The sequence below is a fragment of the Myxocyprinus asiaticus genome, chromosome 30, assembly GCF_019703515.2.
Source record: "Myxocyprinus asiaticus isolate MX2 ecotype Aquarium Trade chromosome 30, UBuf_Myxa_2, whole genome shotgun sequence".
In the NCBI taxonomy this organism is placed as follows: Eukaryota; Metazoa; Chordata; class Actinopteri; order Cypriniformes; family Catostomidae; genus Myxocyprinus; species Myxocyprinus asiaticus.
This window is the reverse complement of record NC_059373.1, coordinates 8513841-8531926: the sequence shown is the minus strand read 5'-3', so window position 1 is coordinate 8531926 and position 18086 is coordinate 8513841. Positions and strand designations below refer to the sequence as shown.

The following is an 18086-nucleotide window of genomic DNA, read 5'->3' as shown; positions in this document are numbered from 1 at the left end:
ACTGATGACTACATTTCTGTGCATAACTGGTTGTACAATTACAAATTAATGTAAAACAACAAATAAATATGAGTGGATGACACATAAAGACATTTCATTTTTATTTATTGAAGAGTATTGGGAATTGGCATTGGCATTGTAAAAAAAAAAAGACACAGAAAGGGTTTTTCGAGACGTGCACACTCAAATAAAACATAATAAAAGGTGTCGGAGTACGTTGTTAAGGTTCAGCAGGAAAACAATAAGTAATTTAAATAACACAAGTAGCTGAGCAAAGGACAAAAATTTGGACAGACAACCTCAGTTGCATTCAACACACATTTAATACTTTCTTGCTTTCAATATTTTGTTGTCTGTAGTCTGATCTTATCACAGCTCATATCTAAAGAGTGTATGTTTACACCCAATACATGTAGTTTATTCTGCTGTACTCAAAAAGTACAGATGTTCAGCAAAAAATGTTCCTACTTCCAGAACTGAATTAAGGGTTAAAAAACAAACATGGCTGGCAAACACCCTAAGACTGTAAACCCATGTTTTACAGACTCTGTACAGTCTCAACACTGATTTATACAAATGTTTGTTTTTTGTTAATGGTAAAAAGCTATTGAATTAGTGAAAGCTTGACCGCATTCAATCCATGATGAAGATAAGATAAAAATATAAGATCTTTATTGTAACATTAAATTACAGTATGGTAACAAAAAACAGAACATGGCAGAGTATGTTGCAAAAGATAAAGTAAATTATCACTTTTACTGTGTAGTTTATGAATAAACTTTAAACACAGGGCAGTATATACATACAATATTGTACAGAGTAAAATGAAACTGTCTTCCAAATCAGTTCTATAATGACTTAGATCTAGAATTATGATCAGTAATTCTGAACACTCTGAATATACATACAGTGTGTCTCAGGAAACTTACTGTAAAAAAGGTTTCTATGAGCAGTCAAAGGCAAGCATTTTTTTATTTTATTTCAAAGCCATAACATCAAAGGATTGTTATTTTTCTGTCTTTGCACAAAAGCAGTCATTCACATATTGCAAGTTTAGTTTTTAAATCTTGCATGAGAACTAAACAAGTGGAAAATAAATCATTCCTTAGATCCTTCATTATAGTTTCCAGTAGTGCATGAAATTTGTTGAAGCTAACAGGGAGAGCACTGGTAGTGTGTCATATTAAATATAGTCTGTTATTTTGAGGCTTCCAAAAAGCTGTATGAATTCACTGTTGAAGTGCAGTTTGTAAATCTGGACCATTTAAAACTAACCTTGCATGTTCATGCATTCCTTCATGTATGAAAATAAAATTAATTAATACTTTTCACTGCAAACCTCTGGGAAATTCGGTCATACAAAAAGATTCAAGAATGTAAGAATCCTTAAACTAACAATTCACATTTTGCATATGTAAAATGTACTTAACGTGACACACTTAAACTCAAGAGAGTCCTTCAAAACAAAAATAATTTCTTACGGAAAAACAACCTGAACTGCCTGTTTCGGCATGAACAATATTAAAGGAGCTTTTGGTTGACAAATCTTCGCTCTGACTGCTTTCAATCTGTACTGTTATATTCCTGGTCTAACTAGTCAACCTGCTGTCAGTGTCAAAAACACTTGACATCACTTCCTGTTGAAAAGACTGGTGTGTAAAAGCTTTTCACTGTTAACTTGCAGAATGTGCTCAATTCACTTCAGTTGCATCCTTCATAAATTTTCTTAATATTAATGATCAAGATCAGCAATCTTTCATGTCTCTTTTGTCATTTTTACATTAACTAGAGAATACCTTCCAGTATACAGTAAATGCGATTAGACTGTCTTTAACAGTTGGTGGTCTGGAGAGGGGTCTCAGTCAGAATGGACGTGATGCTTTTGGAATCAGAGTAACCGTCCTCGTCCTCAGAACTCAGGGTGGATCCTAGAGTCGGGCGTCGTGATTGCTGGACCTTTCTCCTAACAAACACACACAACAGTCCACTGTCACTGGAGAACACACTCAGTTGGTTGAGCATGGCATTAGCAACATCATTCCCAAGGTTCTAATTCCCAGAGAACACACTTACAGATAAAATGTCTAACTCAAAATGAAATGTATACATGCAAATATAAATGCTAGAATGATCTGCATCTGCCGGGAAGATTAATGGGTCAGCACTGTAAGAGCACACCCAAGTGGCCAACATCATAACAAAAACCGCCTATAAAATCATTCCTTCAACAAAATTGAGATGTAAACATAATTTACAGAGCACTGGCTTCAAAAAAACGAAAATTAAAATTAGAATGGATCTGAGCGCTATACATTCAAAGCAAATGCAATTTTTATGAATATTCCGGTCCATCTTTTCAGTACAATGACAGCTGATAGTGACTCAAATCAAAGCTTAAAAATGGACCTGTCTTTTCGACTCATTTCAGTGTGTTGTTTAGCACTAAAAGCAATGCAAGTTCTTACATGAACATGCGAGCCACTTTGAATGAGTTTCTCTCATGCACTCATGAACGGCTGTCAAGATTTTCAGGTTGTTTCTCACCAAAACCTGTTGTATGCCTTCAGAAGACTTTGCATAGTTGCATAGACTACTTTTAGAATATGTTTTGGGTCCTTTTTAAGATTTTAAATGAGTCACTATCAGCTGTCACTGTATTGAAAAGACTGACTGAGATATTAATAAAAAATATATTCCTTTTTTGCAAAAGAAAGCAAGTCTTATGGGTTTGGAACAACATGAAGGTAAGTACATGATGACAGAATTTAAATTTTTATGGCAAATTATCCCTTTAAAAAAAACATAACAGAAAATTGACCCTTTTAACAGACTGTGTTGACTGTGTTTTCCGTTTTAATAAGCAGCGTATATCTAGCAAACATTAAAATATATATATATATATTGTTTAGTGTAAATGTAGAACTTATGTTATACTTTGCATTACATTACCCTAGCATTAGTTTAAAAATTGTAATTTTTCTAATACAGCTGCAAAGTAAGTGACAGAAGATTTTGCCTCTTTCTCTCTTCTGACTATCAAAATCCACCATTATTATGGTAAGTCTTGGAAAGAGTGAAGTTTTCTTTTGCTGTTGCTGTAGCAAATGAAAAGGCAAAAATAATATTTGCTGTGGTCTTCCATTCACCGCTATATAAGTTTATCCTGCAATAGTTTGCTTCCGCATTCCAAACCCGGAAATGTGAAAATGGTCTATTCCAAGTTACATACAAATACTATTTACGCTCTTTAAAGAGATCAGTACAGATAATTGAGGGATGTTTATTTATTACAATATCTGCAAAATTTAAATACACAATGATAGAATTTGTCGGGATTGTTTGAACTCCCAATATTAGGCTTAAATGTGAAAAACTTGGATAAATCAATAAAGACCCGTATCTTTAAATGCACATAGAACTCTATCAGATGACTGTTAGTTGGATGTACACACTTGAGGTCGTTCTCCAGCATGCTGACTTTGGCCTGCAGCGCCTCCTGCAGCTCCCTCTGCTCCTCCAGCTCCCGCAGAACCTTCCGTCTGACTCCCTCCAGACGCTCCACCTCCCCCTCGCTCTCATCGAGCTGACGCTTCAGAGCCTTCACACGCAGAGACAGCTGCAGACACACACACACAGCACTTTAGATGCATAGTTATGGATATGCACTCACACAGCTTTACTTGTCAAGCTGTGTCTACACATTGTTTCCAGAAAGGACACAAATAATTAAAAATTAGCCTTTTATTCTGAAATACATTAGGTGTCAATGTACTTTTTTTCATCAACAACAAGACTTCAGGCTTAAATCTATCTCAGTTTATAAGGGAAAGTGTACTTTATATCTTAGGTCCTCTTACTGGAATTAAATAGTACTGCAGTGTGACAAATTATATTTGAAAGTGGTAATATTCTTGTAGTTTCTCAACTGTTAATCAGAAAAGTCATAAAAGCAGCATTCTTTATAATTGTAAAAGAATTAGAATTTGAAATGGAGTATAGCACATTTATGGTGGCCGAGTATTGCACAACACAATCAAATTTAGCAAATAAAGCTGACAAAACAGCAGAAATAAGCCACAAAACTACTAAATTAAAGGCACAGGTTTCTTCCCAATTCAGAGCACTGACTTCAGGAAAAATACGCATTTTTATAAATATTTCCTTTCTGATGATTCCATTGTTCTGTGGCTTAATTTTACTGTTGTGGCTTAATTTTGTTGTGTTTTCAGATTTTATTTGCTTTGCCAATTTGGTTGTGCTGTGCACCCCTCGGTCACCGTAAACATCACATCACAAGACATGTCGACATACCAAAAGTGTTTCATGTCAACTGCACAAGTACATTTTTGAATCCCCAAAGTACATGAAAAATATGTGCATGTTCATATGTGCGCTTGCCTGATCTCTTTGTTCAGCGTGCTGGTTCCGCTCCTGGTCCAGGGTGGCCATCACGTCTTTAAACTTCCTGTCCAATCTCCTCTGAGCCGCCACAATGGTGTTTTTCTCTCTAAATGCACAAAGAACAGCAGTGGGTACATACAGTTGAAGTTAGAAATTTACATACACCTTACATACTCAGTTTTTCTCTATTCCTGACATTTAATTGTAGAAAACATTCCCTGTCTTAGATCAGTAAGGATCACTACTTTATTTTAAGAATGTGAAATGTCAGAATAATAGTAGAGAGAATGATTTATTTCAGCTTTTATTTCTTTCATCACATTCTCAGTAGGTCAGAAGATAATATACACTTTGTTAGTATTTGGTAGCATTGCCTTTAAATTGTTTAACTTGGGTCAAATGTTTTGGGTAGCCTTCCACAAGCTTCTCACAATAAGTTGCTGGAATTTTGGCCCATTCCTCCAGACAGAACTGGTGTAACTGAGTCAGGTTTGTAGTCCTTACTCGCACACGCTTTTTCAGTTCTGCCCACAAATTTTCTATCAGATTGAGGTCAGGGCTTTGTGATATCCACTCCAGTACCTTGACTTTGTTGTCCTTAAGCCATTTTTCCACAGCTTTGGAGGTATGCTTGGGGTAATTTTCCATTTGGAAGACCTATTTGCGACCTAGCTTTAACTTCCTGGCTGATGTCTTGAGATGTTGCTTCAATATATCCACATAAATTTCCTTCATCATGATGCCATCTATTTTGTGAAGTGCACCAGTCTCTCCTGCAGCAAAGCACCCCCACAGCATGATGCTGCCACCCCCATGTTTCACAGTTGGGATGGTGTTCTTTGGCTTGCAAGCCTCTCCCTTTTTTCTCCAAACATAATGATGGTAATTATGGCCAAACAGTTAAAATTTTGTTTCATCAGACCAGAGGACATTTCTCCAAAAAGTAAGATCTTTGTCCCCATGTGCACTTGGAAACTGTAGTCTGGCCTTTTTATGGCAGTTTTGGAGCGGTGGCTTCTGCTTTGCCGAGCAGCCTTTCATGTTATAATGATATAGGACTTGTTTTACTGTGGATATAGATACTTGTCTACCTGTTTCCTCCAGCATCTTCACAAGGTCCTTTGCTGTTGTTCTAGGATTGATTTGCACTTTTCGCACCAAATTACGTTCATCTCTAGGAGACAGAATGCATCGCCTTCCTGAGTGGTATGATGGCTGCGTGGTCCCATGGTGTTTATACTTACGTACTATTGTTTGGTGAACCAGACTTGTGGAGGTCCACAATTTTTTTCTGAGGTCTTGGCTGACTTCATTTGATTTTCCCATGATGTCAAGCAAAGAGGCACTGAGTTTGAAGGTAGGTACACCTCCAATTTACTCCAATTAGCCTATCATAATCTAATTAGCTAATTGCCTAAAGGCTTTACATAATTTTCTGGAATTTTCCAAGCTACTTAAAGGCACAGCTAACTTAGTGTATGTAAACTTCTGACCCACTGGAATTGTGATATAGTCAATTAAAAGTGAAACAATCTGTCTGTAAACAATTGTTGGAAAAATTACTCGTGTCATGCACAAAGTAGATGTCCTAAATGACTTGCCAAACTATAGTTTGCTAATATGAAATCTGTGGAGAGGTTAAAAAATGAGTTTTAATGACTAAGTGTATGTAAACTTCTGACTTCAACTGTAATAGTTAGTTCACAATGTAAAAAATGCAAACAATTTATGCAATAGTTCACCCAACAATGAAAATGTCTCAGCCTCATGTTGTTCAAACTTGTATGACTTCATTCGTTCACGGAACACAAAAGGAGATGTCAGGCAGAACGTTAGCCTCAGTCACCATTCACTGTACAGAGTCCCTAACATTCTGCTTAACATCTCCTTAATGCTCCATGGAATTAAAAAAATGTATACCAGTTTGAACCATCCCTTCAGTAAAATAATTTGAATTGTTTTGTTAAAAAATTATCAGTTAGATTCTGATTCTCGACAGCAGGTTTTGTTTGTATGGATATAATAATGTATTGGTGGTTGTGTTTCTACAGCTGTATACCTCTCTTCACTGCGTAATCGGTCCTCCAGCTCCTGGATTTTGTTTTCTAGCAGTGTGACTCCAGCAGAAGGACGAGTCTGAGTACCCAGATCGGCTAAACGAGACTTTAACTCCTTGATCTTAGACAGACACAGAGAGAGAGAGCGAAAGAGGATTAGATATAGAGTGATTATGCAAAAAGGGTTATGACTGCATAAGAAAGCAATTGGAGAACATTGTATATATAATATCTTAAGATATTTCATAAGTACCTAGAATTTCAAACTCATCCCTCTGCATTCTATAACAGTTTTTTTTAGTGCATGCATTTGTGTGTACCTGTCTTTCCAATGCACTCTTATCCATCTCAAGGTCATGTCTAGCCGAACGCTCCTGCATCAGTTCAGAGCGGAGTTGATCCACCTGAGAAACAAAACAAAAAGATACTGTTTACTGTTATCATACATTACTGCAACTTAAATCATTTGTGATTGCTCTATTATTTTGAGTCACTTTGACCCAGACACACACTTTGAGTTTTATGCACTAAAGTAATTAGGGGGCCAAGCAGCAAAGCTGCTGGAACCCAATTGTAATTGTACTGATTGTTTTCTCTTTTTTTCTGCCCTAAAAGTGTCTGGGTGTCGGAGACCGTAAGTTGTGGAGACACCAAACTTGGCAGGATGATCCCAAATCATTACTCAGGCGCACATCTGACTCTAGGTGGTGCTATAATAAACACTTTTAGGTTTTGGCTCATATCTCTGCAACCGTAAGGGCTAAAATCAAAAAAAATTTTTCCTCGGATTCCTTTTTTCCTCTGATTCTCTGATTTCATTCCCGTCTATAATTTTTTTCTGGCATTTAGAATTTTTTGAAAAAATTACTTTTTCAAACTCATCTTAGACCTCAAGTCCGATCGGCATGCAATTTGGTACACATCATCTACAGACACTCCTGACAAAAAGTTATCAAAAGATTTTCGATACGTCAAACAGTTCTGAAGATATTAATGATACAATTCCTTCGGTTTAATGTGATTTGAGTAATTGATCAATATCTACTCAACGCATACTCCAAATGTAACCAAACTCGGTGCACAGATTCAACAGGACATTTAGAATATGTCAACAAAGTTTCGTACAATTCTGCCCCTAGGGTGTGCTACAGCTAAAAAACGGTCATAACTTTGCAGCCGTTTGAGCGACAAAGTTCAAATTAAAATATGCATCTTCTGTGGTTAAAATGTGAACATATTCTTAAAAAATAGATTTGACAAATTAACAAAAATGGCCACCGCTGACCACCGCCTGCCAATCAAACTTCAGCACCTTATAACTCCTTTGGGAATGGCAGAGAGATATGGATATTACTATACACAAGCAGGGTGTCAACTCGAAGCCACATATCAAGTTTTGTGACAGTCGGCCACACAGAGGTGGTATAATTAGCTAATTTGCGTTTTTGCTCATAACTCCGGAACCGTATAGACTACAATACAAATTTGTAGATTCTCTGAATCCACCAGTGCCCCACAATGATATGGCCACTTGAATTTCCATTTCTGCAAGAAACTTTACAATTTCGATTTATTCGAAAAAAACTACTTTTTCGAACTCATCCTGGCCATTTGCCCGATTCTAACGAAACTTGGTATATATCATCTACAGACCCTCCTGACAAACATTTATCAAAATAATTTTGATGCATCTAATAGTTCCAAAGATATAAGCAAATATGTTTTGGCCGTGGCCTATAATGACTGATTAGCCTGTACCTTGTGAGCGCAATTTTCAAACTTAACAACATTTTTACACAGACAGAGAACACCCTGAGGTAAAATGCCGAGTTTCATTCATTTTTTATACTAGGAGGTGCTATAACTTAAGAAAATCCTATTTTTGCAACTGTGCTCAAAGCAGGTGAAATGTCACACCAAAATAACTGTCCACAGCATCCATAGGATCTTTTCTGTCAAATTTTATTATTTTGATCATCTCGCCATATGTACTTGGCCCCCGACAATAGTCGCTTGCTCTTATATTTAAATAATTATGTTTCTACTCCAAAATGTTGCAGAGATATCATCATTTAAATGTTGACTGAGAATTTATTTTTTACTTTGGTGCATTTAACTTAAAATGCATGACATCAAATAGCCATGATATGTACTATGTGATTGTATGTGTAAACATTTGCCAGTGTGTGTACCTGCTCTCGGCTGCGGGTGATGCGTTCATTCAGTAACTCCGCCCCACTCTTCTCCTCATCCAGCTCGATCTCTAAAGTCTTCAGTTTATCCTGAAATTGAGATGAACTCTTTTATGAACATCCCCTTGTATACTAAAAAGTCTCTATAAATATCTCTCTTCCTGTCATTCTTGTTTACATGAAACCTACAAACGTTCTTTTGACAAATTAACCTTCTTCCTGAGAACATATCCATCATACATTTCATACATTCATATGCACCTCTAGCTGTCGTATCTCTCTGCCGCGGTCCATCTGTGAGCTTCTCTCTGTCTCTAGCTCACTCTCCAGATGCTTGAGACGGCTGCTCAACAGATCTTTATCCAGCTGAGTGCTGTCCCTCTCCTCTGAACATGATAACAGATCTTTCTTCAGACGGGATACCTGAGATAAAGACACCCACATATATTAGCAGTGGGTCATGATGGAAGTTATTATTTTTAATAAGTAATGTATGAATGAGCTCATTTTTCTTCTATTATTCTGCAAGTGATTACTCTGTCTCACCTCCTCTTGTGTGGCCTTGAGGATGGTCTGTGCTCTCTGCAGCTCAGCCAGTCTGTCTTTACTGAGTCTCTGAGCATCCTGCAGCTCTCTACGAGAGCGATCTCTGAACTCATCCAACTGAGACTGAAGAACCTGCACAGACTGACGCGAATCTCCCATCATAGTCTCCATCTGACAGAAAGAGAGCAAAATTAAAGAAAATGTGAACATTAACCTTCTTATTCTGATCAAGTAGGGCCACTTACTTTGCTGTTCGTGGTAATTTTTGACTGCACACAGTACAGATGTAACTTTTTTTTTTTTTAAGAAATTATAACATTTCTTCTTCCCTGAAGTAACAACAAAATTATGCACTTCTTTTGGGATTTTATGTTTTTTAGATCTTACTTACATGTAAATTTATCAATTTCACCATTCATCTGCATATGCAAATAAGCACATTTATGTAACATCAAAACAGTAAAAACCTACACTACTTTAAGTAGAAACATGAAGAAAATATGAGAATGTGTCATGTATTGGATTGCTGCCATCTGTTGAAAAAAGAAAAATAACATGACTTGAAAATCATGTAATGGCAATAATAGCCAGTAGATGGCTGCAGTGACCTGTGCAGTAGTAGTCTGGCCTTTTTATGTGAAGGTGTAGTAATTCTAAATTTGATCACAAGTTATGCATTTAGATATATATATTTATACATTATGAAACTATTATTTGTCTAAGTTTAGCATTTGTTTGTTTTGTTTTTGTTTTTTAACTGTTTTGAAGTGTCAGTTCTTGCAATGCCACCTTATGCTTACAGTCAATCGTGACCTGGTGTTACAAAGACATAAATAATCATTTAGTTACTAATCATTTATTTCAAACATCAAAATGTAATAACTTAAAGTAAATGAATAATAAATGTAAAGAAAATTAATAGTAATAAACAGAAATGAACAGCAATGTACTGTACAACTTCAATTACGTATATAATTACGTGTATAAAACAGAAGACTCAGACTTTGTTCTGTGTGTGTTTGTAGGTTTGGGTGGTTTACGAGGAAATTTTTTTAGGTTACAAACTGGTAATTACAAGGGTATTCTGCTATAAATGTGGTTTATGAGGACATTTCTAGTGTCCCCATAATTCAAATCACTTAAAAAACATACTAAATTATGTTTTTTTGAAAATGTAAAAATGCAGAAAGTTTTTGTGAGGGTTAGGTTTAGGGTTAGGAGATAGAATCTATAGTTCGTACAGTATAAAAATCATTATGTCTATGGAGAGTCCTCATAAGGATAGCCGCACAAACGTACGTGTGTGTGTGTGTGTGTGTTCTGCATTATGGCTGATTTATAGAATGTATGTGACAAAATTAAAGTAAATTGCTCTGTTATAGTGTAATTTGTGTGTGTTCATATATGTGTGTATGTTTTGCACTCTGCATGTTTTATAGTCTCATTTCTGTGTGTGTTTTTTCTGCATTGTGGCTGATTTATATATTGTATTTGACAAAAAAAAAAATGGCTGTTTTTTTTGTTTTTTTTTGTCTTTCCCATTCATTTCCTGGGGTCAGTCCATTTTTGTTTGTTTTTTTATGACCACTTTTGTGATTTATGATTTATCGAATCAAGTCCATATTTTTGTATATTCAGAAGGCAAGTGGAGGAAAAGTCACTTGTGAAATTTAAATTTTGCTTGACCAATTAATGAGATTAGCGAGATTGAATAGCGAAGTTGAAAATTTACTTGGCCAATTAACAAGATTAGTGAGACTGATTAGCGAAATACAAATTTTGGTTGGCCAATTAACGAGATTAGCGAGATTAATCAGTGTAAAGGAAATTTTACTTGGCCGAATAATGAGATTAGTGAGACTGATTTTCTAAATTTACATTTTGCTTGGCCAATTAATAAGATTAGTGAGGTTGATTCACATAATGTAATTTTTACTTGGTCGAATAATGAGATTAGTGAGACTGATTTTCTAAATTTACATTTTGCTTGGCCAATTAATAAGATTAGTGAGGTTGATTCACATAATGTAATTTTTACTTGGTCGAATAATGAGATTAGTGAGATTGATTTGTGAAATTAAACTTTTGCTCATCAGATTAATGAGATTAACATGACTGATTAGCAAAAATTTAATTTTACTTGGCCAATTAACGAGATTGAGAAGCAAAATAGAAATTTTGCTTGGCCAATTAACGAGATTAGTAAGACTGTCCAGCAAAATTTTAATTTTGTAAAAAAATCTGAGTGACTCCAGCCAGGTCTCCTAAGCAACCAAATTGGCCCGGTTGCTAGGGAGGGTAGAGTCACATGGGGTAACCTCCTCATGGTCGCTATAATGTGGTTCGTTCTCAGTGGGGCGCGTGGTGAGTTGAGCGTGGATGCCGCGGTGGGTGGCGTGAAGCCTCCACACGCGCTATGTCTCCGTGGCAACGCGCTGTTGGCAGTCTCAGACGTGGAGGCAACTGGGATTTGTCCTCCGCCACCCGGACTGAGGCGAATCACTACGCGACCGCGAGGACTTAAATGCGCATTGGGAATTGGGCATTCCAAATTGGGAGAAAAAAAACAAAACATTTTTTTACATTATATATAAAAACATTTTTTTTTTTTTAAATATCGGTCAACTACAGATCAAAATGCAACTAATTACTACTTTATAAAACACACAACAATGTAATAAAAACAGTAGTTTTTTTAAATCAACATGCAATGACTATCCAAAAAACAGAACATACTTATGTAACCGCCTCCACCCCCCAAAAAAAGAAAAACACACACTTCTTTATTGATCTTCTCCAGTGCTCGGTCCAGCAATCTCTTCTGCTCCTCAAGGTCACTCTTGCCTCGTCTCAGGGCTTCTCTCTCCCTCTCCCTCTCCTCCAGACGTCTGCTGAGCTCATCTTTCTCCTGTCCCAGCCGAGACGCTGTGCGTTTCAACTCCTCCACCTGGTTCCTCAAGCTTCGGTTCTCCTCCTCCAGAACATCAGAGGAGTCTGGGATGCTGGATTGTAGCTGTGTCTGAAGGACACACAGTGTTGAAATAGTATGAGAATGTATTGAATCGATTAATGCATGTGTTGTCATGCTTCTAATTGCATGTGTCCCTGTAAACCAATAATTTCAAGCAAAATTATTATATATTCATATGCACTTTACCATAAAACTTTTCTGGATTACTGATAAATACATCAGACAGGCAGATTAAATGACTAATATAAAACTGATATTTGGCTATTTAGAATATAGAAATTATCAGTATCTGCAACAGAATTGTTAGCTCCCCATTGTGTCAGTCCTAAAACCTACTTTGAAATGTTTAATGCATATTTTCTGTTTTTAAATATTTTTTAAAATATATGAATATATTTTGCACACAAAAAAAAAGCATTTACATTCAATTTCATACATTTTGTGTACGTCTTATTTGCTACAATTAAATTGAATATATCTCTCTTTAGGATATCAGTGCTGGCCAAAATTCCATACTGTTGTGCACTATTCTAGATGTTGGATGAATTTGAGTGTGTAGTATATTTATGTTTTACCATGCGTGCTAATCTTTCTCTCAAGCGAGCGTTTGCCTCTTGAAGTTCCAGGTTGCTCCCAGCATCCTGAGATTGCTCCAAAACGGAAGGCTACAAAAACAGGAAATAAAAAAATTTAGAGCGAAAGAGAGTAAGACTGCAAATTCATGCATCCTTATTCGATCCTACCTGTTGTGTCTTCTCCAGTGCTTTTGCAAGTTCCTCTTTGTCTTTCACTGATTGGTCTTTAAGTCTGTCAATCTCTGCCTTCAGTTCTTTCTCTCGCTCTTCATTGTCTCTCATCACTGATTTAAGCTCCTCCTCCTTTTTTCCTGCCTCTGCTTTCTGTTTGTGCAATTCTGATTGTGCTCTCTTTAAATCATTTTGGCAACGCTGCAACTCCTGTAGATGCAAAATAATTTTAAATCCAATGTCAGGCAATTCTCTAGATCTATGCTATAGTACTCTGATCTGAGGCTCTGTAGATGTGTTTGATTGCGTCTCTTCCATATGTATTTTACCTGTGTTAATGAGTGTGAATCTGTTTCATCAGTTTGTTTCTTAATTGTGAACAGCTTCTCTTCAAGTTGCTTCTTTTCCTGTTGAGCCTGCAGCAGTCTATACAATGAGGCAAACATACAATTACAATTTACAAAAATACACAAGTGTGGATTAGTCAGATTTCTGCATATGAAGAATGACACGAAACTACAAAAAAAGATGAAAACCTGTAGAAGGAATCAACATCCTAGTATCGAAGAATGTGTATTATTTCAGAATTAAAATAGAACTGAAATTATTTGCAACATGAGGAAAGACTTGAGTGTCCATTTTGGTCACCTGCACAAGAAATATGATTTGCCGTATTAGTGAAAATCAAGTAATATTTGGTTAGATATGATGATCCAGCATGGACAGTAAAAATTAAAGATTTAATTTTGATTAGTCAGAATAATATTTTTTTTTGCTTTTTAGTAAAATTAAAGTCAAATTCTTCAGGAAAATAGACTAGTACAGTGTGTCAGTGGACCAGATTTTATGACAGATTATTAATTTACATTAAGATACTTTAATCAATCACAGGAAATTAGTTTTGTTGATTGTATACACTGGCCTACAAAACTCTGTCTCACTTTTGAAATGCGCTGTGCTGCCCCCGCCTGGCAAACCAAAACCACAAGTGAAGGCATGCATCAGAAAGAGACAAAACAAACAAATTAACAAACAAAGAGCATTTCTGACACAAACACATAACATAAAGCTCATAAAATAAAATACAAAACACTGAAAATGAAGACAACATAAAATACAATGAATACAACAAAACTGTGGGACAAGATCAGAAATAGTTGTGGCCAAATCCTGCTTTAAAAATTAAAACTTCTCTTATTATCTATCCTTAAAATAAAGTACACCTGTAACCTCAAATACGATTAAGTGTTGAATAGATAACATCATTTTGCCTTAAACAATTAATTTAAGGCAAATGAAATGTAGATCTGACCTTTTAACCAGGCAAAATTTTAGCAAAACATTCATTATGTACTGAAGTCCTTAAGATAACACTAAATGTTAATAATGGGTGTGGGTCACAAGATTGTTTGTACATGATTACGGTTTAGTCATTGGACTCCTTTGACAAACATAGACCTGAACCTTGGTGCGACACATTTGGATCTTACAAGAAATACAATGTTTTAAAGAAATGAGGTTGTGGAGCTCTGACAATGTCGATGTCGGCAATATTTTTTTCTGTCTGTGGACCTTTTGAGGGTTCTACACTTGGTCTTACGCTACTAATGCTCATCAAATGTTCAATGGATTTTTATGGAATCTCTGTGCTTACTCTTGGTTGACAGAATTAAATTTCTCTTTCCATTGGCCGCTTTGATCTTTGTAGCCCTCCAGCTCCTCCTCCAGAGCCAAGATGGAAGCATTCACCTTCTGGCGCTCCTCCTCAATTTCTAGCTGAGACTGCAGAAAAGATTAGAGACACACGGAGTGAGGGCAGGTGGCAACAGTTCATGAAAGTTCTGCTACTGTCTGGACAGAGCTGAACGGACAGAAATACTTTTGGATCTTGCCAAAATAGTTCAACTACTTCCAGCAACGAAATGCTAGTATTCAGGGGTGTGTACACCAGACGCAAAGCTATGGGTGGGCCCTGGTGGGCATGGCCCACTTGGAAGCCTAGTCCACCCAATCAGGAGTTGCAGATTTCCATACACTTGTATGAAATAATTAAATTGAATTATAAAATTAATAATAATAATAATAACAAAACAAAATGTCATCACACTACCATGTTATTTTTTTAATAAAAGTAAGTTTTGTATAATAGTTCATTGTCAATTTCTGAGACATTTTCTATGTTTCCTCTACTATTGATGCTTGGATACGCTACTCAAAAATAAAAGTTAAACATAATGCATTGATTTCTGTTAGTCCCGCCCACAATGTTACCTCTACGACATAGACACGTAAAATTAACGTTGTAGAATTTATGGAGTTGAGCGCTGAAATGGCGAAACAAATCTCAATAAGTTATTACATTAAAAAGCCTAAATTGGATACCCAAACTGAATTACTGCAAGAAACTGAGCCTACCAATGAACCTGGGCCTTCTGCTAATGAACCCGGTCCGTCTACTAATGATCCCGGGTCGTCTGCTATTGAACCACCGGCATCAACTTCAAATGATACGGGAAACCCGCAATGGGACTTGTCTTCACTGGACAAGCCACCCATACAGCCTAATTTGCAAAGATTTCCATTTACTATAATATCAGGAAAACAACTCTGTTTTTCCTTGGGGTGGTATGAGAAATTCAGCTGGTTGAAGTATAGCACTGCCGGCGATGCAATTTTTTGTAAAGCCTGCAGGCATTTTCCCCAGCAAAGCGAGACAAAATTTTAACATGATGGATTTAGAGGCTGGAAACATCTAAGCCACGCCTGCATGAAGCATCAGGTTAGTAAAGGGCACCTAAATGCAGAAGCTAAACTGGCTGTTTACAGACAAATTCATCAACCTCAGGGCAGTGGTACTGTAATGGATTAACTAAACAGAGACCGTGCAAATGCGTCTTTTGTGGAAAGAAATCGGGAACACATCAAAGTTGTGCTTGATTTTGTACTGTTTTGTGCCAAGCAAGATGTTCTGTTGCATGGTCACAGACAAAGTGAAGAGGCACATAATGGGTATTTTTATTATTATTCTATTTGCTTTCAAAATATGAAAATGAGGATTTCTGGATACGTGTGACATGAGGGCAGATGGGATTTCAGAGAAAATACTTCAACTGTTGGCGCCACTACACCTGGATCCCCAGTTGTGCATAGGATTTTGTTTTGACGGCAAATCTGTGATGTCAGGAATAAAAGGGGGAGTGCAAGTCATCCTTAAATGCACTTTTCCTCAGGCTCTCTACATACACTGTAGTTCACACCATCTTAATCTTGTTCAATGCAGTGCTGAAAAGGTCTCTAGACAAGTGAGTACATTCTGAATACTGTACACGGCTACACGATTCATGGAAATTCAAAGGAGTTACATCCAGATTGGCACTGTTTGGAGATGGAGAGGTCAGCTGACACAAGATGGGGCTCCAAGTCAGGCTCAGTCACTAAGATCCTAACACAACTTGATGGGATTTTAGAAACACTCGCAGAGTATTCTGAATCCAGCAGTGGTCTAACTAAACTAGAAACTCCTCTTTTGCAACAAATGCAAACCAAAAAGTTGCCTTTTGGAAAATTCTTTGAGATGAGTGATTCTGCAACCAAAGGACAACAATCACCTGCTGTATCGGTCACAGACTGCATTAATTTAATCAAGGGTCTGAAATTAAATCTACAAGAGTTCAGGGGCAATACAAAACATGATTTTGAGAAAGTGCTCCAACTAAAGCAAGATTTGATGGAAAAACATGACGTCGACAAATGGGATGTCACGTCTTTGCGAGAAAGGAAACATCCTGCAAAATTGGCTCCATCAGTTGTCACAAGCACACTTGCGAAATGTGCCAGCATTAAAAACAATGAAGATTTGAGGAATCTTTGGAATGAGGTGTTAGATCGTTAATTAATGAAGCTGAACAGCCGTTTTCATACCGACACCTTTATGCATGCTTCTTTAGCCTGTTTACCTGGTTCAAACAATTTTGGAGGCCGAGACTCTCTAACAACCGCATGTAAACACTATGGAATAGATAGACATTAGTGATGCTGAGTTTACTGTGTTCATGCAGCAACTAAAATGGATGTCAGCTGCTGGACAGGGCCTCCCATCACTCATTGAAGTGTTGGATAACAGTCCTGAGGACATATTTCCAAACATGAACAAAATGATCCGAGCACATATTACTCTGCCAATGACATCATGCAGTGGTGAAAGGCTGTTCTCCACAACAAACCACATAAAAAACTATGATAACATAATCTCAGTGTTTAAACAAAAGCCCCATCGTCTCAGACTGATAATGTTGGATGTCTTCTATGGTAAGTACAAACATTTTCTCAATGTTTAGTTTAAAATATGTTAAACTGTAATTCTGGTTGTGTTTATATTAAAGGTGCAGTATGTAACAATTTTCATGTAATATTCACCTTTTTTTGCCAATGTGTGAACGGCTTGTAACGCAACTTAAAAAATGAGCCCTTCCCGGACTTCCTAGGTTGCCTATTAAATCCTGTAGACTGACTTTCATGCGAAGGGAGCGGGTCGGTTTTGCCGGGAAAATCCAAAGGATGTGACGTTTATGCGCGCTCCCAAGAGCCTTGCCTCAAGACAGTAGCTTCTCTTCTGCTACTCAACAGCGACAACAAACTGAAACACTAGGTAACGTTATCTTAGAGATGGAATCCAGCAAACGGCCAGCTCCCAGCACAACACTGACTCCTACACAAACTCAGAGTTAAAAAAAACAACAAAAAAATTTATCTACTGAATCCAGTCTAGCTAAGCGGGAACGTGTTCGTGGTCGAGTGAAAACTAGAGTGAACATCGGCAGGGCGTTTGATTCCTGGAGGGACCTTCGTTCGGTTTTGGGGATCAAAACCGACCCTGAATTGGCCTGAATCTTCTTATTGGACAGGTAAGCTTACATAACTGCAAAGCATGTGAAATATAGTGCCATAAGGACTGATCTGTTCAATTTTAGCTAACTTGATCTTGCCTGCTAACGCTGATGAATTGCATGCTACCTTGCTTCGTAACTTTCAAATAATTTAAATGATCATCTCTTTAGACTAAAAGTCAGGTATACAGGATAAATTTAAGCAAATACACTGGTTTCTTGATCGTTGAACAACATATGACATACAAAACATACAATAGGGCAACATAACTGCAGTGCAACAGTAA

The 18086-nt window shown here is 36.9% G+C and overlaps 1 protein-coding gene across 2 annotated transcripts in view; it reads right to left on the bottom strand.

The window, feature by feature from the left end:
• Nucleotides 1–304: 304 nt before the first annotated feature.
• Nucleotides 305–18086, bottom strand: part of LOC127420990 (cingulin-like) — a 31195-nt gene continuing 13413 nt past the window's right edge. The window contains exons 8-21 of one of the 2 annotated variants that reach the window (XM_051663675.1): nucleotides 14568–14695; nucleotides 13855–13881; nucleotides 13243–13339; nucleotides 12911–13123; nucleotides 12743–12832; nucleotides 11976–12215; nucleotides 9197–9367; nucleotides 8912–9073; nucleotides 8651–8740; nucleotides 6779–6862; nucleotides 6461–6579; nucleotides 4399–4507; nucleotides 3453–3616; nucleotides 305–1963 (exon numbers count right to left, since the gene is read on the bottom strand). In XM_051663675.1, coding sequence (XP_051519635.1) covers nucleotides 1831–1963; nucleotides 3453–3616; nucleotides 4399–4507; nucleotides 6461–6579; nucleotides 6779–6862; nucleotides 8651–8740; nucleotides 8912–9073; nucleotides 9197–9367; nucleotides 11976–12215; nucleotides 12743–12832; nucleotides 12911–13123; nucleotides 13243–13339; nucleotides 13855–13881; nucleotides 14568–14695 — 1827 coding nt within the window. In that variant the 3' untranslated portion in view covers nucleotides 305–1830. The remainder of the gene's footprint in view (nucleotides 1964–3452; nucleotides 3617–4398; nucleotides 4508–6460; nucleotides 6580–6778; nucleotides 6863–8650; nucleotides 8741–8911; nucleotides 9074–9196; nucleotides 9368–11975; nucleotides 12216–12742; nucleotides 12833–12910; nucleotides 13124–13242; nucleotides 13340–13854; nucleotides 13882–14567; nucleotides 14696–18086) is intronic. The other variant, XM_051663676.1, reaches the window with a different exon arrangement.